Source organism: Lepisma saccharinum, chromosome 16 (genome assembly GCF_977018435.1).
Source record: "Lepisma saccharinum chromosome 16, izLepSacc3.1, whole genome shotgun sequence".
In the NCBI taxonomy this organism is placed as follows: domain Eukaryota; kingdom Metazoa; phylum Arthropoda; class Insecta; order Zygentoma; family Lepismatidae; genus Lepisma; species Lepisma saccharinum.
This window is the reverse complement of record NC_139244.1, coordinates 38,416,384-38,444,068: the sequence shown is the minus strand read 5'-3', so window position 1 is coordinate 38,444,068 and position 27,685 is coordinate 38,416,384. Positions and strand designations below refer to the sequence as shown.

Sequence of the window (27,685 nt, the reverse complement as noted above, 5' to 3'; positions counted from 1 at the left end):
AAGTAGGCTTAATTCAGGAAATGCATGTTACTTCTCTCTTCATAAACTTTTGTCTTCTCGTTTAATATCTAAGAAACTAAAAGTTAAAATATACAAAACAGTAATTTTGCCTGTAGTATTATATGGATGTGAAACTTGGTCCCTTACGTTGAAAGAGGAACATAAATTGAGAGTATTTGAAAATAAGATCCTTAGGAAAATCTTTGGACCTAAAAGGGATGAGGAGACAGGTGAGTGGAGAAGGTTACATAATTTAGAACTACATAATTTGTATTCATGTCCAGATATTATCAGAATAATTAAATCAACAAGACTTAGGTGGGCAGGCCATGTGGCACGAATGGGAGAGGAAAGAGGAGTTTACAGGATTCTTGTTGGGAAACCTGATGGTAAAAGACCTGTAGGAAGGCCAAGACGAAGATGGAGGGACAACGTTGAGATGGACCTAAGGGAAATCGGTAGGGATGGAAAAGAGTATATAGATCTTGCTCAAGATAGGGAAAGATGGAAGGCCTGTGTTTCTGCAGCCATGAACCTTCGGGTTTAAGAAGGCTAGAGAGTTAGTTAGTTAGCTTTTATCTTTAAAAAAATCACCCTACTTGATCAAAATAATCTTAACAGTAAACCTTCTTGTTTTTGCCATAACCTCTACTTTCCTTTCTCTTATACAAAGTATCATCAAGCTCATATCACTAATTCTGAAAAATTTCCAATTTCTTTACAATTCACCGCTTAATAGCACATAACTTCTATGACTAGTAACAGAATCTTGAACACTCATATTTACGTCACATCAGCATGTACTGTAATACACAACTGTAATAAATACCGGTCCATCTTCGACCTTATTTTAAACAACTATTTTCCGGTTTGCCTTCGACCTTATTTTCAACTTTTGTGCATCTCTCGCACTTTCGTTTTCTCTTAATTCACACTGACTTTTTATCGTCTGTATGTCCAAGAACTCTCGTTACTTCTTTCTTCTATTAATGCTATTTATCATTCCATTAACACTATACCATCTTTCATTCTGAAGAACTTTCCAAGTGTATCCCCTTTGAGCGTAAATGTTCGATCTTCTATCTCATTCGTTCTTCACTCTATCTGTGCATAATCAAAGATAACTTAGAGGTTTACTTATATTTTTAAATCTTACTCTTCGCATTTTTTAAAAATGAAATATTAAATCTCAAAACTAATTTAACAATTTCATAATATACCCCACTCGTTCAAATGTCTATTGAGATTAATAGCAACCAGTGCTTCTACCAAAAGTACAAGTAGCAGAACAGTTCCTCATTGAACCATAACTAGTTCAAACATCTATCAAAGAATATATATATATTTATAGTTTACATTATATTTGACTCTAGATAACATTTACACATTTTTAGTAGCTTATTTCCATTAACAGCATTTCATACACATAATATAACAATCACAAATTTATGTTCGATATTTAGAGCTTGTTGTTCTTTCTTTTTCTAAGCCAACCTTTTTCTTCCTCTTCTTTCAACTTTCTTCAAGTAGAGAAACTAATTTCTTCTTTCTCTTCTTCCAGTCTAGCTTCAGTCAGGGCTTCGCATCATGCTCAACATCTTCATAAAATACATACACTCCTTGCTTTTTCTGTTTCACCATCTTCTTACTTTTCTCCGGCAACGTAGTGTCTGAATCTGATTCATCTGTGTTGGCATTGTTAGATCCTTCGCTACTTTTCCCCCATTTCTTTCTTCGACGATTCTTCAGCTCTCTTTAAATTCTTAGCCACCTTCAGTTTCTTTCGATTCAGTTTTTTCAGTTTTTCTACAAAACCATATCTAAGTCTTGCTCTATTTTTCTTCCTCTTATTGATCATAATCATTTCCTGAAATGTTCTGTCTGAAATTACACATTCTTTCAAGTTGGAGAACAGATCATCATTTTTCGCATTCGTTTCTCTAGGAATACCTTCATTTCCATTTTTTATCAGCTCATTATTTCGCTGCATCTCATTGGGTAATATATCCTCAACTTTAGTCAGTATTGTTTCTGATACACTCATTTGTTCGTGTTGAGTCTTCACTGGACTTTCAAAAACCTCCTCTTTGAATTCTGAACTCGTCTTTGGTTCTTCATGCATAATCTGACAACAATGCTTATGATCATGTAAACAACGTAACTCTTCCAATTTAGATACTTTAATTTCTAACTTGTCCAATTTATCTTCCAGCCGAACGCTCATTTCTTGCATGGTTCGTTTACTTTCCTCCACATTCTGGTACAACATGACAAATATATTTTTCTGCTCTTGCCTATCCTCTTCTCTAAATTTAAGTTTCTCTGGCTTATCCTCTTCTCTAAATTTAAATTGCTCTTGTTTATTCTTCTCCATAGTATGACACAAGATATCCAATTTCCTATTCTGCTCTTGCCTACTCTGCTTCATAAATAACAAAAGTGACGCGAGGTTAACATTCTCTTCATTTTCATCAGTTAATTTTTGGACACACTGTGCACTTTCTTCTACTTTTAGTTCAATTGAAGTTTCATTGTCAGTGCGACTCTTACAGTGTTCACAGCAAAAATCAGCCTGACCATCTTTGAATTCCCATTTGTTCATTCCCACACAATCTCTGTGGAACATTTGTTTACAGACTGAACAAACAATTCCGCCGTTTGAAATCCTCAACTTGCCGCAACAGGGACCTTTCGATATTGTTCGAGCCATGTTCGCACCACTGACTTACTTATCGCTAGCTTGCTAATCCCTTAATCCCTTACAGCTGCACGAGAGGGAGAGGAGAAAAAAGAAAACTGCTCTTCCGATCAAACAGTACAGCTTTTTCTTCCATTTTCTTAAGTAGAACACCAATATTTTACACAGAAATAATCCAATATCAACATGATTTCTTAAATTTAACATAGTATCTCAACAAATAAACAGAAGGATTTCCCGGGTTTCGCCACCATATATCGTTTTTTCTTTGGTTTTGCTTTTATTCGAGCAATTTATATTCTGCCGTCGTACAACGTCAATCACACAAAAGGAGACTAGCAGTGAATTTTTATATTTAAGTATCTAAGTATTCATACACCACAAAATACAGTATAATATTTATTAAAGGCCCAGGCACCTGATGTCTGTGGTTTACAAACGATTCCAGAATACACAGATTAGTCAGCTTCCGGTGTGAATTTGTTGAGATAGACCAAACTTCGTTGGTTCATAATGAACATGTAGCCTCTCTTCTTTAGCAACCTTTTCTCAGGTTCTGGTAGAGATACTGCTCAGGCCGATAGTTCACTCACAGTTCGTTCCTTAGACACTAACTCTCTTTCCGGCAGAGATCATGGCCGTTGGTTCAATTACAGTTTTTCACAGCCCGCGAAACCAGTAACCAACATAACACGGATCCTAACCGTATCTGTCTTCTCTGCAACGCACATCAACCATTCGCTAGAAAAGACGTTAGCTTATCTTGCCGCCCTTTTCTCGCCAGCGAGGGCGGGTCAACTTTTATGAGGGGTGCGTTAAGATCGGTTACAGGACTAAAGTGAAGTAAACAAAAAAAATTGAGTTATTGTTCATTACTAAACAAACGGTACGTCTTGAAGATCATTTATTAAAAACTTATAGCATCACAAAAATGTTTACTTAATTCTACTCCATCCATAATGTTATACATCATATTGCCACTTTTCCCTTTCATAATAAGGTGCATGTTATACATGCGTAAACACAGTTTCATTATTTCATCTATTTATCTTGCATATTAACAGTATTAATGCAATGGTGTGTTCATCACTTCCATCTAACAGGCACTTATCCTCATAATCACTAGCTTAAAAAAGGTAAAAAGTAATAATAAAAAAGCAATGTAAAGTAAGAAAAACACAAATATCGAAATGAGATATACCAATTCAGTGACCAGTGTAAAATACCTGAAGCTCAATTACAGCTGTACCTTGGTTTGCAATCATGCAGTGCCTACCTTGCACTAACAACTCCAAAAGTCCGGTACTTCGAAATCGTGTTACGTAGCATGGTGATCGTTGGCGGGTAGAAGACTGTGAGGGGCAGAGTTTGCCCGGGGACCAGGACCACCCCTGGCTGTGGAATGAGAGGGATGTTCTGGTAGCTGTCGTCATCCAGCACTGTCCGACCACTTAGTTCTTCCAGGTCGTTCCCCAGATACTGAAGTAAGATAATGATTAATCAAAAGCAAGAACGGAAACATTTATGAGTAGGGCTCGGACGTCAATAACCTAACAAATCTAAAAAAATGACCTTGAAATTATTTAAATAACAACCTAAAAACTTTAAAATATGACCTAAAAACTATTTTCAATCTTAAAAGAAAAGCTTGATTTTTCAGATAAATTGTATGAGTAGGTGAATAATTTTATAAAAACCCATTGCTTGGTAGTTTAAACTACCGAAGCAAAGGGGAAAAAAGCAATTAAGTGCTAATGCGGTTCTCTTTATTTTTGTTTGCAAGTCATTCACCTACCATCAGAGTGGGCTTTGCACGATGCAATAATCGGTCAGCATCTGAAAACACAGCCGCATCTCATGAGCATCAGATTATATTTTTTTAATTTTATTTACAGTGCGAAAGGCTTAACCTGGCACGGCTCCCGCCAAAACCTTCTCTGTCGTCTGCAGGATGTTGTTGCCACTGATTTCGGCGCAAGCAAGCAAACATAGCGACAGGCAATGAAGGACATGCGAAAGAAGCGGCGACCCCTGGTAGGCAGAGGACAAAGCACGTGCTATCTCCAAGGTTTCTGGCAATGGTTGAAAACACTCACGTGATGCCTGGGAAAGTCTGCTAGCAGAAGGAAATCTAAGGTTTGGCACGAACTGTGCCAGGTTATACCTTCTGCCCTATAGGGAAATTTTGACCGATACCGATAAAGTACAGATACCGATATTCTACTGATCCGATATAAAATTAGAAATGGTCCTTGAAGAACCTGAAATGTTCATTGATCTCCTTAATAAACGTGTGTTTCCAGGTGACTGCAGTGCAAAAGAAGTTGCATATTTAGACATTTACTTTTTTGAAAGTAGGGCATGAAGATTATCCATAAAAATTAACAATGCCTATATCGACCGATACCAATAGAGTACTGATTAATCGGTCCCATCCCCTAATTTTATAATTACTTTAATTGATTTGCCTATTGAAACAGCATTCCTATGAGGGATAGTCAAATGAAAAGTTCTAAAGTCTGAAAAAAATTATATGACAGACTCTTTACAGCTCAAAATTATAGGAGGTATGAACTGTTATTTGTCCTGCACCGTGGATGAGCGGTCTAAGGTGTTAGACTTTGGGCTCCGGCTACAGGTTCGAGTCTCCTAGGGGAAAGGTAACAACTTTTCTACTGAGATTTAGGCCTGTGTATGGAACCAGTGGCCACCCACCTCCTTGTCAGGAAATTGGGGAGCTACGAATGAATAGCATAATTCGGTCATGAAAACCTACAACAACAACTGGGGGTTCATCATGCTGACCACACGTTCTGTCTGGCGTAAACTGACAATACTAAAACATATCTCAATGAATGAGGCTTTATAATGCACAAAACCCAGTGTAAATATCTCTCACAGTTTTCATATTATAAATTTTCAAAAGTTTGGATTACACAACTTTTGAAACACCATGTAGATAAAAGACAAAAAACAAAAACAAATTAAGTTTTTCACTTGATTCTCCTTGTACTTACAACTAGAATGAAACACTTACAGAATGTTTGACAGGGAGAGCCACATCAAAATTAAGCTCTTCCTGCTCGCCACCACTGGACACTGATTCTGGGGATTGGTCCAGATCTTCGTCCTCACTTGGCTCATCTTCAGACAAATCTGCATCAAAAAACAAGCATCAATTATGCAATTGCCCGCTGCTTACTACAGAAGACAAGCTGGCTGCAATAAAGTTGTCTTAAATTTAATTTCAAAATGAAATTCCGCAACAGAAAGCACCAGAAGGAGTGTGATTTACCAACCACTTTGTCAAAGTAAAAATTTCAATTTATGTTACTTGGTGTCTGACAGGAGGAAGAATTTTACATGGGCTCTTATGGAAGTGTCATCTTTTCAAACTTTATAATCAAGGGGCCCGGGTTCGATGCCCAGTGGAAGTACATAGTGGATCAGATCCCATTTTAAACGCTTGATCCCATCTGGATTAGCCTATCTGTGTATAAAATGGTTCAAACAAAATTCTTAAAAATACTTATTTTTATTTACTCAAGGATTGTATGGCATAACAGAACATAAAGGAGAAATATTGAAGAAAATAATACCAGACCAGAAATGATAAGTGTAGCTTTGAGCAGTGAAAATGTTATGTTGGGGCATTTTCTTTTAACGACCATAAACAACTGCTTGCATCTGCCACATGTGGAGAAATACATACTCCCAACACATCGAAGGTTATTTTCAACATTCGAGAGCATTTCGATGGAAGAGTAGAAAAATGTGCGACTTATGCAAAACTGTATCTCATTCCCTTACACTGATAAATATTATTACGAGCTATTCAAATCATTTCGCTTTTTACACATTACTGAAAAATAGAGGAACAAAAGGTGAAAGACCACTGGCAGAAATGTGGAGAAGGACTAATGATTTCGTACTTGTCCAAAGTTGTTTCCTTCCAGGTGATTGCACGAATTTTTTGATACCCCCTCATATGTGATGCTCCACTAGGGGGTACTTCCAAAATTTCAAATTCTAGAGAGGGTTGAGTGACAGCTTATATGATAATCTCTTAATATCAATCTAACTTTTTCCGTAGGAAACTTTGTGTGTGCGTTGATTGGTTGATTTGGTGTTTGAAGTCCAGTTTATGTGCAGTAAGGCTAATCGGGACTGGACCTACAGTTTAAAGTGGGATCCGAACCACCATGTGCCAGCACCGGGTATCAAACCTGGGACCCCTTGATTACAAGGAGACAATGCCACCACTGCACCATCGGGGAGGCCTTTTGAGTGTATATGTGGCGGGAGATTGTTTCATGGTTTTGGAAAAAATGGCCACCAAAACAAATAATGTAATGGTCTCAATGAACATCTAACTTCGTAACAGGTGTGTGTGATGTCAACATACATGCTACAAGCAAGAGGTCCCAGGTTTGCACCCTTGAGTAACTATGAACGTACCATTACATTTGTCCCATTATCTATTTAACAGATCATTATTCATCATCCTCATTGTCATGATTAACTCAATGAGGAAGAAAATGGTGTAAAATAACTGAAATTGAGAACAAATCTTTAAAATTCAATAGATATTGATGCAATGTTTGTGTCACACATATCACAAAGACAGACTGCAAAATGTGAACATACACAGTAATAAGCTTCCAACTAAATCCAGTTGTGGCCTTTGTGGTACAGTCATGTTCAAAAAATGTGTCGCATGGATGTTTTCTAAGTCCAACGTCTTACGAAATTATGTTGGTAGCTCTGAAACAAGGAAGTGTTGTGAAATATACGATCCTCCAATCAGAGTGAAGTTCGATTCGGAGGAGCAGGAGGTGTGACTAACGGTCTTGTCCACAGGAAGTTCAACCAATGCAGCATTTTCAAATATGAGATAACGTCCCCATTGGTTAAATATTGTTTCAATAATGCGAATCGGCAGAAAGATTGAGCAAAAGTTTACTGTGTCGTTTTAATTGCCTTTAATCGTTTCAAATTAGTATTAAATTGTCCCAATTATAGATCATGAACTTAATATAATGTATTCATGTATGTCTTTGACAAATCATATATCACTCATTAGAACAATTTTCACATTGTTTTCACTACGTGAGATGACATTTCATTTACATTTGCGATAAAATAGTGGTTTGGGTGTAATAACAGTTTTCATTAATTAATTTAGAGCTGCATTTTTTTTGTTGAGTTAATGATTAGGTTAATTCGTTATTTCTCGCGAAAAGAGGGAAGCACAGCTGAAAGAAAATACACAACTTGTATTATTGAGGTCAAGAGTTCGTTTTAACATCACTTTTTGCACACATAGGCTAATCACGACTCGGGATACATTTAAATTGGAATCTGAAACATTATGCGACCTGACTGGAACTCGTAAAAGGACACACTGATTACAAGACGTCGATACATTACCACTTGGTCTGGCGAACTCCAATAATAATGAGGGGTTGTGGGAGTGGGAGAGGGGTGACGGAAAGTAGAAAATAAATAGTATTTTTGGGGGTATTTAATGTTATATTTATACACATACAAACCTAAGAAAATATTTATTTTGATACATGTGTGTGGGGGTGGGGAAGGGGGAAAAGAGAGGGACAGAAAGATATTGGGAGAGATGGGACGAAGAGGTGATCGTGGAAAATGTTTTATTTGAGGTTCAGTAATAAAAACAATCAAATCAATGATGATTATCTTATAAATACCATATTTAATGTAAATTTGTTTTAAAAATGGGGCGGGGAGCTGTTTGTTTTACGTTCAGTGCAGGATAACAAGTGGAGACACATAGTGGTTCTTATCTCATTTTAAACTGTAGGTCCAGGCCCCATTAGCCTATCTGTGTATAACGTGGATTTAGAATTCAGTAGAAAATAACGTGGATCTAGTATTTTGTATTTTAGATGCGTTGAGACCACTAAAATTTCCAATTCTTATAATAAGAAACCTATCCTCATATTACCATTTTGAAAGAGAGAGAGTTAATTGAATAATCTTTCGTTGTTAGTTTCAAAGAAGACTAATTCAAATAGTAACAATGGGAACGAATAAAGCTTAGGAAAAGTTTTTGCCACCGTGGTGATTTGAACCTACGACCATTAGAGTGACAACCCAGTGCGATAACCACTACCCCACGAGTTCGTTCCTTCTTACGGCGTGATTATGAGTTAAGACCAATTCGTTCAATATGCATTTGAAATATAATCCCCACCCGCCTCTTTATATACAACGCACCCAAACACTCCTTTGTAGCAAATGAAATAAAGGTGGTATGAATGTCACCAAACATTTAAGCAAAATCTACTATATTTACGACGCGATCGTTTTACATGGAGAGGCTACAGCTTCGAAAATTGAGGTTGTGACGTGGCTTCTTGTAGTGGTAGGGTAGATATTCGTATGGCCAGGTTCCAGCGTGCACTAGCCAGTAATTTCCGAGAAAAAAACTTCAATTTTTTTTATGATGGTAAAGTGGTTCGGTGATAGGCTATCAGTATTACATGCCGAAGATTATAGGTTTGACTTCTGTTCGATTACCCCTATTATTATTATATATAGCAACTAAGTATTGTATTTAATTAATAATTTAAAGAAATAAAAATGTTATATATTTTTTTAAAAAAATAACACTCCTTTCTAATGATTTTTCAATGTTATTTTTGAAAATAATTTTTCAGAATATGTTTTTGAATTTCTCATCATTTTACTAGGATTTGCATAAAAATGATCCATGTGTCATTCGAAAAAATGTCATGTACAGCGAAAGTTATACATTTTTATTTTAGGGAAAATTATCAAGAAACAAAACAAATAAATACTATTGACATCCTTTTGTGAATAGTATTTATTTTACATTATTTTTTGTTCACCATGCATAGTTGTATTCTTGTAAAAAGCATGAAAAACAATATATTCTCTACATTTCGCAAAGCAAATAATATACAAATTTTCGTAATAAGTAAAATGCAATAAATAATTTTTCGGTTTAATAAGAAATAAAAATCGCAGAGTTAACCGAACGGTGAATGGAACATAAAATGCCTTGTAGCCTTTGCAATGAAGTGATGTAGATTCAAGTAATAAAATTTCATGCAAAATCGCACGTTATAAGATTGTTCAAATATAATAAATCAATGTGTCCGTAAGTTATTATACTGTCAGCCATTTGGCACATCTCGTTACAAAATCTCAGCATATCACCATTCACTAGTTAATCGAATGGAATATTGATTCACTTCACAGTTCAATGTGCAACAATAGTTTCGACTCATATCACGTGAGATGTAAACTCAATTCAATTCTCTCACTGTATGTAACTTGTATGTTGAGTTCATGTAGAAATATCAATTATGAGCTCTAAGCTAAATTTGACGCTACAATCGCTTGATCAACTCTTGCGTCTCGCTGCCAGACATTCTACGTTCCTGTTTGCTCCAGGTCGCTTCTGCATTTCATTATCATTGTTTTTACCTCTGTTTCATTCTCATCGTCGTTATAAACCTACATAATTTCTACTGTTTACAGTAGACAGAATCGACTATTATCAATTGCAGTACTCTACTGTGTATCTCGGAAATCTACTCAAAATCAATGATTTCCTACTGAACACTTTCAGTAGGCTAATTACAGTTGAGGAACTACAAGTGAAATATTCTCTTCAGTACTACATGTAATATTGCATGTAGTGTGTTTGAATTTAAATTCAAAATTTTGGGTGCGTCGGGGTCCAGCCCCTTACCAGAACTAATATAACATAACTGTAACGTGGTGTTGTAACTAAAATATTAAAATATTCTGAATTCGGTTAAAAGCTGAGGCTGTAAAGAGGCACTCAGCACCCACAAGGACCAAACACAGGACAACACAGAAAATTATACTGGCCATGGGGCCAGTCGCCAGAACCTCGTTCGTCTGCAAACTGAAGTCCAGGGTGTACTACGTGGAAGCAACAATTGGGTGTACATACTTCGTGAAAGGTCATCCCTTACACCCTTGTAGTGTGTTTAGCTCAGCATGTTAGCTGTAAATATAACTTTTTATTCCTCCTCACTAACTATTTGTTTTTATATCTATTTAAAATTTAAACCAACCTCACTTCCATGTAATACACCCTGAACTGCATTTTGCAGACTAACGAGGCTCTGGTGACTGGACCTACTGTTAGTATAATCTTTGTAGGACTGTGTGTGTGTGTTGTCCTTGTTTGTGCTGACTGTATGTCGCTTTACAGGCTCTGCTTTTAACCCAGGTAAGGATATTTTAGTTTTCAGACACGCTTTTATTTTTGTCCTGACGGGTGTAAAATACCCTAAGTTTTCAGGCACACAAATTGTAATTCAAATTTAAAAAATCTTAACATAGATGTTTCAAAACATCTATTGATCTACTGAAACCAGTACAGTAGAGAAACTGCAAGTGAAATTAATTTATTCAGTATAGTGTATAATATGTTAAGTTTAATATTTTGGCTGTAAATATTAATTTCATACCCCCTTATTATTTTTTTGTATTGATATCTTTTTGAAAATCTGAACACAGTAGATTTTTCAAAACACCCATTGATCTACTGAAAACAGTAGACAAAAGTTTAATTGGAGTAAGTAGAAAAGAGTCATGAAATAATACCCAAAGAAGTCAACCATTATGAATTAATGTTACATACTTTTTTTATTTCACTTTCCAAAACCTAGGAGCTCGAAATAATACATGGCATGCGATTTACTAGACAGTCTGCTTTTCTGTGATTGATTCGTCGTGCCCAGTCAGGGATTACTACCATTCAAGGTAAAAGGGGAAGGGTAAGAAATCCACCACAGTAGCATGACGTATGAAGTAACATGTTCACAGGCATCCAATACAACTGATAAGGGTTCACCTGACCTTGGAAGTGTGGGAAACACGTTTCACGCTGGTTTTCAGAATGCTGTGGCTAAATCTGGAACTAACGGTGGAATAAGAAATAGTTTGTAACATTTAACAATGACATTTCGCATTTACAAAATATGAGCTATGTAGACTTTGATTTATTTATTATAGTAGACGGTAGAGAATTACTTACCACGAAAGTCAAGTTCTAAATTGCAGACATCAAAATGTACTCCACGTTGTAAAATACATTTGTGATAGACAGCAGATAGGTTAATAAGGTTTACAAGATTGCTAACGACTCTTAAGACAAACGTTCAACGAAGGTTATTGAGTGAGAAAATGGGAAATTGTTAAAAATAGCGGCCTAGTTGAGTGAAGATAGAAGGTTCGAATCTCTTATAGAACCGGCTATTTTTTGACACTAATTATTGGTGCGTAATATATTTAATGTATTGACGACATTTATAAGAAACAAAATATGAAAACTCTCCTCCTCCGTAACGGTGTGGTCTAAGACTCTGTGCTTTGGACTCCGACTGCAGCGGGACGGCATGGATTCGAGTCGTCCTGGGTTTTCGGCCTGTTATCTGTATAGGACCGGTGGCAACCCACCAACGTGAGGAAATTGGGGAGCTACGAGTTACTGGTGTAACCTGGTTTCAAATATCTTCTATAACGGCTGAGGGTTCAATGTGCTGACCAACGTCACCTCGTTGCCAGTTGAAGATAACTCTGGGTAGGATTGTGGAAGGGAGACTGCCAGTCGGGAGATAGCCCAAGGCCCTTCGACGTTTTAAAATATGAAAACTATTCCTTCCGTAAATCTAATTTCTTGTCATTGTCACGTGAGATTTCTTTTCAGTATGACTCCTGCAATACTAATTAGTTCCTAAGAGAGATAATGAGATGCACAGAGAGATATTAAATTATGAGTTCACTGTTTAAAAAATAAGCATTAACACATTTTTATATTCACATACCTCTTTACAAATTCCTGAGCACGTCACTACAAATGAACCAATCTAGTGCACACTAGAACCTTGGCTTATCGATACCTATGGGGTATCCTACAATTACAGTCAAACCACAACCTCAATTTTCGAAGCTGTAGCCTCTCCATGTAAAACGATCGCGTCGTAAATATAGTAGATTTTGCTTAAATGTTTGGTGACATTCATACCACCTTTATTTCATTTGCTACAAAGGAGCGTTTGGGTGCGTTGTATATAAAGAGGCGGGTGGGGATTATATTTCAAATGCATATTGAACGAATTGGTCTTAACTCATAATCATGCCGTAAGAAGGAACGAACTCGTGGGGTAGTGGTTATCGCACTGGGTTGTCACTCTAATGGTCGTAGGTTCAAATCACCACGGTGGCAAAAACTTTTCCTAAGCTTTATTCGTTCCCATTGTTACTATTTGAATTAGTCTTCTTTGAAACTAACAACGAAAGATTATTCAATTAACTCTCTCTCTTTCAAAATGGTAATATGAGGATAGGTTTCTTATTATAAGAATTGGAAATTTTAGTGGTCTCAACGCATCTAAAATACAAAATACTAGATCCACGTTATTTTCTACTGAATTCTAAATCCACGTTATACACAGATAGGCTAATGGGGCCTGGACCTACAGTTTAAAATGAGATAAGAACCACTATGTGTCTCCACTTGTTATCCTGCACTGAACGTAAAACAAACAGCTCCCCGCCCCATTTTTAAAACAAATTTACATTAAATATGGTATTTATAAGATAATCATCATTGATTTGATTGTTTTTATTACTGAACCTCAAATAAAACATTTTCCACGATCACCTCTTCGTCCCATCTCTCCCAATATCTTTCTGTCCCTCTCTTTTCCCCCTTCCCCACCCCCACACACATGTATCAAAATAAATATTTTCTTAGGTTTGTATGTGTATAAATATAACATTAAATACCCCCAAAAATACTATTTATTTTCTACTTTCCGTCACCCCTCTCCCACTCCCACAACCCCTCATTATTATTGGAGTTCGCCAGACCAAGTGGTAATGTATCGACGTCTTGTAATCAGTGTGTCCTTTTACGAGTTCCAGTCAGGTCGCATAATGTTTCAGATTCCAATTTAAATGTATCCCGAGTCGTGATTAGCCTATGTGTGCAAAAAGTGATGTTAAAACGAACTCTTGACCTCAATAATACAAGTTGTGTATTTTCTTTCAGCTGTGCTTCCCTCTTTTCGCGAGAAATAACGAATTAACCTAATCATTAACTCAACAAAAAAAATGCAGCTCTAAATTAATTAATGAAAACTGTTATTACACCCAAACCACTATTTTATCGCAAATGTAAATGAAATGTCATCTCACGTAGTGAAAACAATGTGAAAATTGTTCTAATGAGTGATATATGATTTGTCAAAGACATACATGAATACATTATATTAAGTTCATGATCTATAATTGGGACAATTTAATACTAATTTGAAACGATTAAAGGCAATTAAAACGACACAGTAAACTTTTGCTCAATCTTTCTGCCGATTCGCATTATTGAAACAATATTTAACCAATGGGGACGTTATCTCATATTTGAAAATGCTGCATTGGTTGAACTTCCTGTGGACAAGACCGTGAGTCATACCTCCTGCTCCTCCGAATCGAACTTCACTCTGATTGGAGGATCGTATATTTCACAACACTTCCTTGTTTCAGAGCTACCAACATAATTTCGTAAGACGTTGGACTTAGAAAAAATCCATGCGACACATTTTTTGAACATGACTGTACCACAAAGGCCACAACTGGATTTAGTTGGAAGCTTATTACAGTGTATGTTCACATTTTGCAGTCTGTCTTTGTGATATGTGTGACACAAACATTGCATCAATATCTATTGAATTTTAAAGATTTGTTCTCAATTTCAGTTATTTTACACCATTTTCTTCCTCATTGAGTTAATCATGACAATGAGGATGATGAATAATGATCTGTTAAATAGATAATGGGACAAATGTAATGGTACGTTCATAGTTACTCAAGGGTGCAAACCTGGGACCTCTTGCTTGTAGCATGTATGTTGACATCACACACACCTGTTACGAAGTTAGATGTTCATTGAGACCATTACATTATTTGTTTTGGTGGCCATTTTTTCCAAAACCATGAAACAATCTCCCGCCACATATACACTCAAAAGGCCTCCCCGATGGTGCAGTGGTGGCATTGTCTCCTTGTAATCAAGGGGTCCCAGGTTTGATACCCGGTGCTGGCACATGGTGGTTCGGATCCCACTTTAAACTGTAGGTCCAGTCCCGATTAGCCTTACTGCACATAAACTGGACTTCAAACACCAAATCAACCAATCAACGCACACACAAAGTTTCCTACGGAAAAAGTTAGATTGATATTAAGAGATTATCATATAAGCTGTCACTCAACCCTCTCTAGAATTTGAAATTTTGGAAGTACCCCCTAGTGGAGCATCACATATGAGGGGGTATCAAAAAATTCGTGCAATCACCTGGAAGGAAACAACTTTGGACAAGTACGAAATCATTAGTCCTTCTCCACATTTCTATCACTTTTGGCCACATGTTTTCATCCTGTTACAATGTCCCGCAACGTGACTGTGCGGTAATGTTTTGGGCTCAAACTACGGGATGCACCCAGTTGCGAGCCTCCTGGGGAGGACGTGTAACAACTTTCCTCCTGAGATTTTGGCCTGTGTATGGGTCCTGTGGCCACCTACCATCGTGAGGAAATTCGGGAGCTACGAATGAGTAGCGTAACCCTGTCATGGAAACCTACAATGACTGGGGTTTGTCATACTGACCACACATCACCCCATAACTGGTTGGTTGATCTCTCACCTCGACAAGTGGGAGCGAGGCCACCAATCAGGGCCTCACAGATTGTTGTGCCACTTGTTACTATTATTAACTGTTACAACAAATGTAGAGAAATAAGAAAACATAAAATATGCTAAAAGACCATCAATACTGCACGTTGCAACAAAAGGATATTTTGTTGGCCAAAATCTATGTTAGGTTGTCAAATGTCTTTCTTATTCACTATCACAAAATCACTGCTCTGGATAAAAAATCCAAACAAAGCTTATTAACATTATCTTAATTTTCTATAAGCATTTGTCTAATGCAATTGCTGCTAAAGATAAACTTGTGTAAATAAGGAAGAAGCTAAGGCTATCTATCCCCTGTGCATTGCATCACGCTATGAAAGCATATCAAGGTTGTGGAGGTAGGATCTCCACACATTCTTGATCTTGCCTATAGTGTAAGTGTTGTGATGTGATAAGCGCCATGCCCTGGTCACCTTCACCACCACATAACCATAAAGATTACGTGAACCATAGAGCTGCTTTATGCAGGGGTATTGAAAATATTCCCACCTGAGATCCCCCTGGTAGCCCCACCAACTAGACGAACATGACACTAATACATTTAAATATACTGCGTGAAGTAAAGTCAAGCTGTCAAGAAAAGAAGCAGCAAACGGTACTTTTCAGAATAAAACATGCAAACATTTTATTGCTTTCCATGGATAGCATCTGGACCATGAATGATACTCTTCAACATATCATTATCCTTCCCATTTGATAATCATGAAGCAACCAGTATTTTTTACAATAACTTGTGTGTTGCTTCTCAATTTCAAATATGAATATGCAGTCACCAGAACTACAGAACTTCCCCAACGGCGTAGTGGGATCGTCACTGACTTATAATCGAAAGACCACGTGTTTGGTAACCTTGAGGGAGGTTGCATATGAATGGCAACATTAATAAGATAATAATTGCAATATAAAACTTATATATAACTGTAAGACTGAGTTATAAAACCTTCCTGTTCCCAGACACTTCACAATTAAATTACCATGACGCAATAGTACAAAGCATGTCTCAGAGAAGGTGAGACTAATTCCTGTATAGGAAAAGAGCGACCTCCATTGGCTAGCAAATGTACTAGGATGAAAATTTGGTTCAGTAGCTGCCGATTGAGACCAAAATGAGCGCAATAGGTCAAAACGTCGTGACTGCGTAGCAGTTAAAAGACAAGCATGTACATGGACAACTTAAAGAATCATTAAAATGAAACAAAAAAAAATACAAACAACAAAATTTTTATTCAGAATCAGCCATATCGAGTAGACGTACATCTTTTCAAAATAGGCACCATTGACAGCTAAGCAAGCGTCCATACGTAAAGCGGCCTTTAAAAGTGGAAATAGCCAAAAGTCGCAGGGTGCAAGGTCCAGGCTGTATGTTGGATGTGGGAAAATTTCTATTTTTCTCTTCGTCGCGTAATCCTGAAAAGCCTGCGCGGTATGCGGGCGTTGCGTTGTCGTATCTCAATGACTCCTTGTTAATACAGCGGCTCTACTCAGTCTGTCTTGATCGGCATATGCCTGTTGAAACATTGCATATGTTTCTGCAGCACTTTTCCCTAAACGCCAACAAAATTTTATGGCATGTCGCTGTTCATCTTGAATACTCATCGCGAAAAGCAATGTTATAAACAAAAAACCTGGAGGGGTAATCGAAACACGTTCCACGTAAATCAACACAGCTGCTCACTAACGTTGTTTCGCAACATGTGACAACTTACTACGGAAACAGAATGAGTCATCCTATATGATGCGACTCTTGCCGAAACCATAGGCAGTGTTGCCAAGCCAGGAAAAAATCTGTCTCACCTTCTCTGCGATAGCCTTTGTATATGTTGTAAAATAAGTACTTCTTGTTAATGGGTTTTGGAATATCTTCTTTGAAAATTTACTATACTGTATCCTGGGAATCTCTGGAGCAAGGTCACACATACCAACAAAGAAGGGGAAAAGCTAGCAGGCGGAGAACATGCTCCTGCACTGTTAGCAGCAGTTACTTTTCCCCCACCTTGCAATCCCATTCCCTCTCACATGTCAATTGGTTGAGTTCTCTCGAGTCGTTACTTGCACAGGAACTTGTTTTCATTTGCTCGCTCCAGAGAATTCAGACACAGATCATTGTATGCTTCTTTGGAATTACATTTTAGAGTGAGGGAATTACCAGGGAATACCATATTATCTCAAATTATCCTGATACATATTTAGTTTGCATTCTATTTAGATTCTAGGTTAAGAATGAAGAATATAGAGAATGTCTCCAATTTTTTTCCTACTACATATGCAGTCCTGGTAACGTATCTGGAGTTAAGATTTGGGGGTCACGTGAAAAAATTGTACACTTACATCTATATATGTTGCAAAATTATGTTCTTCATTACAGCGATCATTCTTCATACAGAAACATAGGAACAATGTTTGATAATATGAACAAGTGACGTTCAGAATTCGTTGCACTGTCTACAGCATTGCCTCACTATTCCGTCGTTACTTGCAGAGCATTAATTGTGGTTTCGTTACTTGAAGATCATTAATCGTTGAAGCATGGCAGAACAGATGGACGGACTTTGAATAGAGGTAAGTTTGGAAACGGTGTCCTTCTACAAAAATAGTGTCTTGTACAGTGAGGAAGCTGTTCTTCTACAAAAATGGTGTCTTGTACAGTGAGGAAGCTAGTGTTACAATATATGCTCATTGGCAAAATATTTAACTGATATCCCCACGAACCATTTTCAGCAAGGTTACGGTAAGAAAGGATCTCGAATTTCGTTAATATTTGATATATTAACTACTTTTGGCCTTCTAATCAGAACATTATCCACACGTAGCCCCACAAACCAGGCACGGGTAGCCTCACAAACCATTCACGGAAAGCCAAAATGAAAATATAAAATAAATATTAAAATAATTAGAATGTATTAGTTGAATATTCAGAGAACCACTGAATAGTACACAAACTATTTTGGTAAGGTTAGGTTAGGCAAGCTGTTAAAATTTTGTTCCTAAAACAATGCGATACAGCTGTAAAAAAAAATCCACTTACATTGGCTTTTTTTCCACATTTCCCTATTTCATTATAACAACAGATTCATGATTAGAAGGCCAAATTGGAGACATTCCCTATATTCTTCATTCGCTCCGATTCTAGTATCATCTTGCATCAAGAAGCATTCATTCTACCAGAGTAGAAATGCTACATTAATACTTTAGAAGTTAAATGCAGACTATAACAGTCATTATAAAACAGGACAATACATGAATGAGTGTAAACACTATAAACTAACGTACAAGATGAAATAAACATACAGATAACCAAAAGCTAAATTATAAATCAGAAAATAAAGCAGAAATTGCAATGTTCATCTGCACAATCATACCATCAGCTCTAACGCAAAAAGTTTAAAAAGATATTACAAATGTAGGCATGATACTTTCTAATTTTGTTTCTCATAAAAAATATATAGCCATTTGTTTATTTTTGCTTGTTCACTGCACATTGCGGTAAAATTTTAGTATCCACAAAACGTATTTCTTCAATTTTACAGGAAAAATTACTTACCAAACTGACTTTCCGTACACTTTTCAAAGATCGTGGAAGTGTTTTTTTCCCATTGCTTAATTTATTTCGCTGGTAAATCATGAATTTTTGAAGATTAATGTCTCTCCGATGCATGAAAGCAATTGCCTCTATGTCCTTCTATTACGTGAACTAAATGCTGCATGCGTTCGATGATGATAAACCCCAGTCAGTGTTTCCAACCAAGCAGGTTTTTTTTGCAAGAACATGATAATTTTAACTATGTTTGCCTAACCTTACCTAAGCTAACCTTGCCATGCATGGTTTGTGGGGTTTTCGAACCCTGAAAAAAATACGAAATCAGTAACATGAAAGTAGGTATTTTTCGGTGAAGAAGTTTGGAAACACTGCACACCCAGTGATCATGGACAACGCTAGGGTAAGAATCTAGTTTACGTCCTTTTCCTAAGGAATATGTGTCATATATCGTTGGAAAGGTTATTTTATAAGGAATTCAACAAAGTAAATCCCAAGGCGAGGAAAAATTTCCTGGAGGAGAAAATCGAGAAAAACCGATGTTGTCCGGATATGCGTGACTGAACGTACTGATTTTCGAAGATGAAGAACATATTCAGGGGTGAAATGAGTGCTAATGGAACCTAACCTCGTAGGCATACCTCGATCCCGTGAATGGTTAGTGACAGAAAGTGAAAAAAAAAAAAAAATTACTTACACTACGGATGCCGGAGCGCCGGCTGTCTGTTAGCACAGTTTTGTAAACGGGCAAGAAGGAGTGCGCAAGAAAGATGTAAACTAGAGTCTAGCCAACGCTAGTAAAGATTTGCCCGCCATATTGTGTGTAACCAAAAACCATTGACGTTAGCCCCAAAAACCATTTTCTGTAAGGTTAGGTTATGTTAGGTAAACATAGTTAAAAAAAAAAAAAATACTCGACACGTCATGTTCTAGTTAAAACACTGCGAGTTTGAAACACTGACTATGGGGTTACGTCATCTTAACACACTGAACATTGTGCTCTCGTGCAGAAAGCAAATGGCGGCAGCAGAAACATCTTGTCGAACAGAGATTTTCGCAGAAAACAGCATGTATTCGCATTAAAATGGATCGAAACTACATTCACGAACTTCCACAACGCTACAGAAAATGATTTCCGTAAGTACTTCCTCCTGTAAATTTGAAGAAATCCGGGTAACGATTAGATAAGTTGGAGACTGATTTCATCAAATTTACAGGAGAAAAGATGAGAAAGTACTTACAGAATTGCGTTCTTGTGGACTTTCTGAAGCCGGGGAAATAGTTTTTTCGAATCGTGCAACTTATTTGGCCTGTAAGTAAGGTATTTTTCATCATTCATGCATCTCCGTTGCACGATAGCTCGTGCCACCATTGCCGTCGACTACGTGAATCAAATGTTCTGTGCGTTTGGTTTTGTAACCCAACCACGCGGTAGTTCGACAAGATATTAATTTTTTTGCTGAAATTTATTTTTCTAAATGTTCCCAACCTAACTGAACCTAACCTAACCTTACGTGAATGGTTTGTGAAACAATTTTCGAATAAAAACGTTTTGTGAATAGCTTGTGCGGCATTTATAGCTGACAATACTGCATATCAGCTGACGATAGACAACGTGAGTGAAGATTTGGCCGCTGGATTAGCAACGACAAATAAAGAATTATAATGTTAAAAATAACGTGTTTTTCATGGGGAAAAAAGTGATCCCCAGGTTGAAAAATGTTCTGCTGTAGAAATGATTTTTATTTGAAAAAAAACGAGTTGAATGTGTTTCCGACTTACCTAACTGGTACCGAAATCCGTCTCCCCTATACTAAAATGTTATTGAAATGTGAAAAAAAAAGAAAATGAAGGAATTTCAGATATTTGGTGGATACTAAAGTTTTACCCACACTGCAACTTGGCATGAGACTATTGGGTCATAACTTTTATTTTGTGCACCCTTCGGCGAAAACTTTTCTTCAATTTATTATTTGGATCAAACCCACTGTTTGCTAACACCGCTTCAATCTGTTCTACAAGTACTGAATGTGAGAACTCTTGTAAAATATTACAACTGCGCTTTGTTATGATGCACCACTTCGATCAGCGTCATGATCTTGTTTACAAACACAATTTAAGAAAACATGGCAATGTCTGTTTTTAAACGGGAGGATAAAAGATCAAACTTTTTGATAATTTACCTATGTGTCTAACTTGATTAATAGTTAAATAGATCCAGTGTAAGGAAAACAAAAACTCGCGTCAAATACATCGCTTAGAACAAATGTCGCAGTTTGAATTAATGCAATATTTATGTTATTACAACAAACGTCTACATTGAAAAGCTGCAAATACAAATAAATAAGTGAATGCTACCTCCGCTGACTAGCACGTAAAGTTATGATAAACGTGCATAAATGTGCAAAATGTCTTTGAACCCCTTGTAAACATGCCCTTAAAAAAAATAACTTCCGCCGAGCTGTAAAATAAAATGTTAAGTAGCTCATTCTAAGTTAATCCGTACTTCTAACTCCTTGCAACAATCTGGCCACATTTTTGCTTTGACGTTACTCCAAAATGTTCCCATCGTCGTGGTTTTTAACGGAATGAAAGCTTCTACATTTGAAATACCTGAATCCGAACTAAGTACTCCCACACCATCCTCCATCTTTGTTTTGGTTATGATCAGGATCTCCGCTTCTTCTTCTTCTTCTTCATGCCCCTCACCGCTTGAATGGTAGCATTCTTGGGCAACGGTCTGAGAACATTGGGGGCTGGAAGTTCGCGCACTAATATGAACAGCACAATATTGGTGTACACTTCACTTCACTGTCACTATAACCTATAACACCGTAATGATGAGGGATGGAATCAAAAGCGAAGTTCGCACTGTCGGGCAAATCCATAGAGAATCCACATAGTAGGAGGGGAGGGAGATGAAAGTAGAGTGGGCAAGGAGAAGGGAAAAGCAACCTTTTGTCGAATGAGTCTGTGGAGGAGTGCCTGACGTTGTGTGTTCCAGAGCGGGCATTGGAAAAATAAGGCTGTGTCCGAAAGCTGCAAGACCATACTTGAAGCGAGCATACTTCGAGAGCATACTCGCAGTGCGGTCTTGAAGCCTGGAAGCAGTGTTGCCACAATCTGTAAGCACAATTTCCCTTTGCAAGGGGTAAAATTTCCCTTTTTCGCCCATTTTTTCCCTTCATCTAAAGAATTATTATTAATAATAATAAATATTATCGTTGACCCATGTTCTTATGTATGTATAAAATGTTAAACAATTTAACTTTTAAATGCTGCGACGCTAGTGGTCCCGGTTCGAATCCCGGCCTGGGCATGGCTGTTTGTGAGTGTCCATTCATAAATTTCATCATATCATCTCTCATCCCCACCTTTGCAATTAGCCAAAAGTGGCAGAAAAGTGAAGTAAAATAAACCAAATCAATAAATCAAGAACTTTAAATGTCTTTTTTGGGAAGATTTAGATTTTATTGCTAAACAAAGTCAATTTTTTCGTTTTGAGATGAAAGCTAAAACTACGTTAAAGTTGACAACTTTAAGTTAGTAAGATTTTCTTTAGTAAAAAGCGAAACACACAAACAGAGATTGGATTTAGGGAGGCCAATGCCTCTTTTCTTCATCACACCATCAGAAAAAAAATGAAAATATTCTACACAAAATGCTGTTCTAGTAAGGCGTAGATGAAACGTCACTTCATTTAAGTATGAAGAGTTTGTGTGGAAAATCACATTTTTGCCTCCCCATCAAAATTTTTAAATTTGAAGCATGTGTATGGGGGTTATTCCTGAGTAAACAAAAAAATATATATATTACTACATACCTGAGTAAATGTTCCATTCTGGAAAATTTCACATATTAGGTGGAACTTCTAAAACACAGCGAGTTTTTTTATTAAAATTTAATCCATTGAGTCTGAGAGGTATTGTTAGTCACTTCTTGTCACTCCTCACGGAATTTTTAAACTTGTTTCCGCGGTGTTTTCTCATCTTCCGATAATTCTCCATAACATTTTCTAATATATTCTGGAGTTGCAGATCGTTTCCTTTGCTCCCCTTGTTCTTCCATCGTCCAAGACAGACACAACCTTCCACCAAACACTCGCACACGAATAACCAATGGGCCTCCCCGGTGGTGCAGTGGTAGCGTCATTACCTTGTAATCAAGTGGTCCCGGATTCGATACCCGGGGGAGGCACAAGTGGTTCGGATCCCACTTTAAATTGTAGGTCCAATCCCGATTAGCCTTACTGTGCATAAAGTGGACTTTACACAGCAACTCAAACCAAACCAAACGAATAACCCAGTGTCCAATGAAGACTGAAGTAAAGATAGTTTGCGAAAAAGATAACTTTATGGTTTGCACGTGCAGTGTTGAGGCAAAATTCAGTGAACCGCGGAAAGCTTTACATAACCAATACCCTCAGACTCCCACTCCCGTAAGAGTGAATGGTCAATGACCTCCAGCCCCAAACCTAATAATATGCCCAAACGGTAGCCAGATGTGGACCAACCCAAATTCTACCCTTCCTCTCAGAACAAAGTATACGACAAAATTAAAGGAAAAGTTCTCATTTTCAAAACTGGAATCACTTATAATGTTTAATATAATTAATGTTGAGTCTGTCTTAAAATTTCCCTGAAAATTCGCTATTTTTCATCAAATTTCCCTTTTCCCTTTTCACTTATAATTAGCTCCAAATTTCCCTTCAAAAAGGGAAATTTCCCTTCATGTGGCAACACTGCCTGGAAGCGGAAAGCTTTCGAACTGCACTTCGACTGCAGCGCCAACACAAGTGAGGAATGCAACAAAAGTTGCTTCGAAACTAAAATTATCAAACATCGACTGTATGTGCCACTCTTGTTTTCCGTGAACAACACACACATGACTCGGCGTGCAGTTTATATAACACAGCACGTTAGTAATTATAGAAATATGAAAGAAATTTGCTCTTTCAAATTAATTTTCACACATTCCGCAACATGGTTTACGATCGCGGGGAAAGAAATTGTTTTCTCACTTTTAAACACCTTCTCACTATAGAAGAAAGAATATATGAATAAAACCAATAAATAAAATTACATAGTATTTTAAAAACTTGTTTACTTACATTTCCACACAATGGAAGAACTACAACTACCAGCTGATTGACTTCAGACGTCCATTTTTTTAACAAATGAAAAGCAAGCACAGATCGCAAGTGTGCACCGCTCGTGTGCTGCGTCCTCTGGTCTTGTACACTCGTTTGCTTGGCGCTTTCGAACTGCACTAGGTGACGTCACTTCCGTCAAGACTGTACTTCAAGTATGTACTTTGTACCTTTTGGACACAGCCTAAATATGTTCTCCGCAGGTACAATTGGGAGAAGGAGTTTGATGAATTCGTGCCAGATGCTCGTTTGTGGTCACGTGTCCCATTCTAAGGCGTAGGATACAGGTGATCACTTCACGAGGCATTTTTAAATGATGAAACCAGGGTCGAAGAGGGAGTTTATCATAGAACCATTTGTAAGTAGTGGTTTTTGCCACTGCGTCATGAACCCAATTTTCCCACTGAGAGTGATTTTTTTTTTTGACCCGTGGGAGTAGATCAGTATGGGCAAGTCGGATAGGAGAGAGGAAAGGAACGTCCACAGCTGTTTTGGCATAATGATCCACAAGGTCTTGATGTGGATTAAGATTACTATGCGCTTTGACGTAGGTAAACTGTACGCATTGGGCTTTGTTTTGGAAGTGAAAGTACTCTTGTAAAATTAAGATGGGAAAGAGTTGCAACCGATAAGCATCCTTACCACAACGAGCAATCGTGGATAATACGCTGAGGGCATCTGTGAGGATTAAAGTTTGCGGGTATTGTGCTTCCCGAGCATGGATCAAGGCCTGATAAATAGCATAGCACTCTGCCGAGTAAATAGATGCTTCTGACGTTAAGGAAAATTGTCGTACAACATTGTATTGGGGGACATAAAAGGCACATCCTACGCGGTCGGCATCTTTGGAACCGTCCGTGTAGATAAAAGTGTAGTCGGGCCAGAGTTCTTTGTAATATTCGTGTCGACCGAAATCAGTAAAGTTAATATTAGGGAGAGGGGCAGTGAGTATTGGTAAAGTGTATATCAGAGGGGATGTAAATGTAAAGCTGAGATGGTAGGCTTCGCGATCAATATTATAACAAGATAAAAAGAAAAGCCGAGGGCGAGAGCGATCGAGAGTTAGAGTGGCATTCAGTTGGCGTTGAATAGCGAATACGGTATTGAAGGGGTGAGGGTGTCGTTCCCATGTTTTCAGTATGTATTTCGTGGTAGAGTATTGGTATCGGAAGGAGAGAGGTGGTTCAGTACTCTCTCCATAAACGCTCACATTGGGGCTAGATGCCATTAATCCGAGGCAAAGGCGTAGTGCCTGACGTTGTAAGATATCCATTTTTTGGAGCCAGCGATCAGACATCCCGCCCAATACGGGCGCCGAATAGTCAAAAAGTGAGCGAAAGCAATTCTTATAGAATAATAGCATAATGGAGGGGTGGCCCCCCCATTTGGTAGTGGCAAGCCCTTTCAAAATGTTGATCAATTTTTTCCCTCTTGTGAGCAAATATGTAAGATGTGGTTGCCAAGTTAATTTACGGTCGAAATGAATACCTAGGTATTTACAGGTTTGGACCACCGGAATGTGATGTAAATGAGTTAATGTATTAGGATAGCGAGTAAGCATATACGGATTGAAAATAATAATCTGTGATTTCTCCATGGAAAATGATAATCCGCGGAGCGTTAATTGATCACGTAATTGAATGATAAATTTGCGTATGTCTAAGATGCCTCGAGTGGCATCTGGTGTGCTATTGTAGAAACAAAAATCGTCGGCATATTGAAGTATATGCTGATTAGAATTTAATATTTGATGCAAGTATTGTGTATATATATTGAAAAGGATTGGGCTGAGTGGGGAGCCTTGGGGGACACCACTCCGGATTAATCGTGGTCCCGTAACGTTATGGGGGAACCAAAAAACCAATATTCGTTCGTGATATAAATGCCATATTAAGTGAGCTACTACCGGATGAATGTGAAGAGTAGCAAGAATTTGGTATAGTATGGGAATTTGGACCGAATCGTAGGCGTGAGCTACATCTATGAATAAACTGAAGCAATATTGTCGTAAGAGTTGGCTGTTCTAAAGTGCCACTGTGAGGGTACATATGGCGTCTTGGCTGCCAAACCCGGTACGGAAACCCATTTGAGAGGGAGGAAAAAAATTTCGTTTCTCTAAATTCCAAGTTATGCGGTGTTGTAAATTTTTTTTCAAATAATTTAGCCATTACTGGTATAAGAACAATAGAGCGGTAAGACGTGGCTTGGGTAGCTGGTTTAGTCGGTTTTAATATTGGGATGACAACATGTTGAGTCCAACCTCGCGGGATTTTACCCCTACGATAAACGGAGTTGAAGATTGCCGTGAGGATATTAAGTCCTTGTTCTGGGAGGTGTTTGAGGGTGTCGTACGTGATGCCATCATATCCTGGGGCAGTGGAGGGGGTATTCTCTAGGATATGTTGAAGTTCCGATATTGTAACAGCAGGGAAATCTGCTGTGAATGAAATGTTTGTCTGGGCTAGGGGTGGGGGAGGTAGGGTAACCGTAGGAGGTGTGAGGAGGTCCATAAATTCAACTTCCCAGGCATTATTAATCGGTCGGGGGCGAGGAACATGGGGGTGTCGTAAAGAGTTGAATTTGCACCAAATGACTCTGATGGGGAGAGTCACATCAAGGGACTGACAGAAAAGTTTCCATGCCAGTCGTTTGGCTTTGGTATATGTATTTTTTGCGAGCGTCTGAAGTTTGTGGAGCTCCAGCCATGTTTCGGGCATGGGGTGTTTGGCATAGCGTTTTGTGAGTGCTGTTTTTTTTTTTTTTTGATGGCTGCACACTGATTGGTCCACCAATAAATCTTAGGAAATCGGTCGTTGGAAAAGAATTTTTGGCGCGTACCGCTCCGATCGAGAGCTAGCGTAATCATGTGGAGGAATTTGGTATATGTCAGAATCCGGTGGGAGGGTATATCATCCGTATAGTATAATTTAAGAAAATAAGAGCGAAAGGTATTCCAATTAATAGACTCACGTTTCCATCGACGGACAGGAATGTCAGTCACGCCTGTTTTCGAAAAGGTATTGGGTAAACTAATAAATATCGGCGTGTGATCACTCCCTCGTAAGTCTAAATCATTGGTCCAGTTGATATGAGAAAAAAGGTTTGGAGACACTAATGTTAAATCAATAGCAGTCGGACGGGAACCGTTGTGTGGATAGTGGGTGGGGGTACCGTCATTCATTATAATAAAGTCGTTCTCAAGAATCCAATTTTCAATGGTGTAACCTAATTTATCGGTCAGGACATTGCCCCACAGCTGGTGATGGCTATTGAAATCTCCGGTTATGAGATAGAGTCCTGGGAGTAAGGCGAGGAGGTCAGTGAGGGTGGATAAAGGAATGTTCTGCGAAATGTGATGGGGAGGAATATAAAGGGAGAGGAGTGTGAATAGGTGTTGATGAAAATGAATGCGGACAGCAGCAATTTCGACGTTGTACTGGTGGATTAAAGGAAGAGAGGAGGGGAGAGAGAGGGGGGAATGTGGAAGATTTTCATGTACGTAAATAGCAACAC

General features: G+C 37.9%; 1 protein-coding gene across 1 annotated transcript in view; it reads right to left on the bottom strand.

The window, feature by feature from the left end:
• Positions 1 to 21,708, bottom strand: part of LOC146000412 (protein cereblon-like) — a 70,726-nt gene extending 49,018 nt beyond the window's left edge. Inside the window, exons 1-3 of the mRNA XM_083138013.1 lie at positions 21,637 to 21,708; positions 5,736 to 5,854; positions 3,976 to 4,177 (exon numbers count right to left, since the gene is read on the bottom strand). Of these exons, the coding sequence (XP_082994139.1) occupies positions 3,976 to 4,177; positions 5,736 to 5,854; positions 21,637 to 21,673 (358 nt within the window). The 5' untranslated portion in view covers positions 21,674 to 21,708. The remainder of the gene's footprint in view (positions 1 to 3,975; positions 4,178 to 5,735; positions 5,855 to 21,636) is intronic.
• Between the last annotated feature and the right edge of the window lie 5,977 nt (positions 21,709 to 27,685).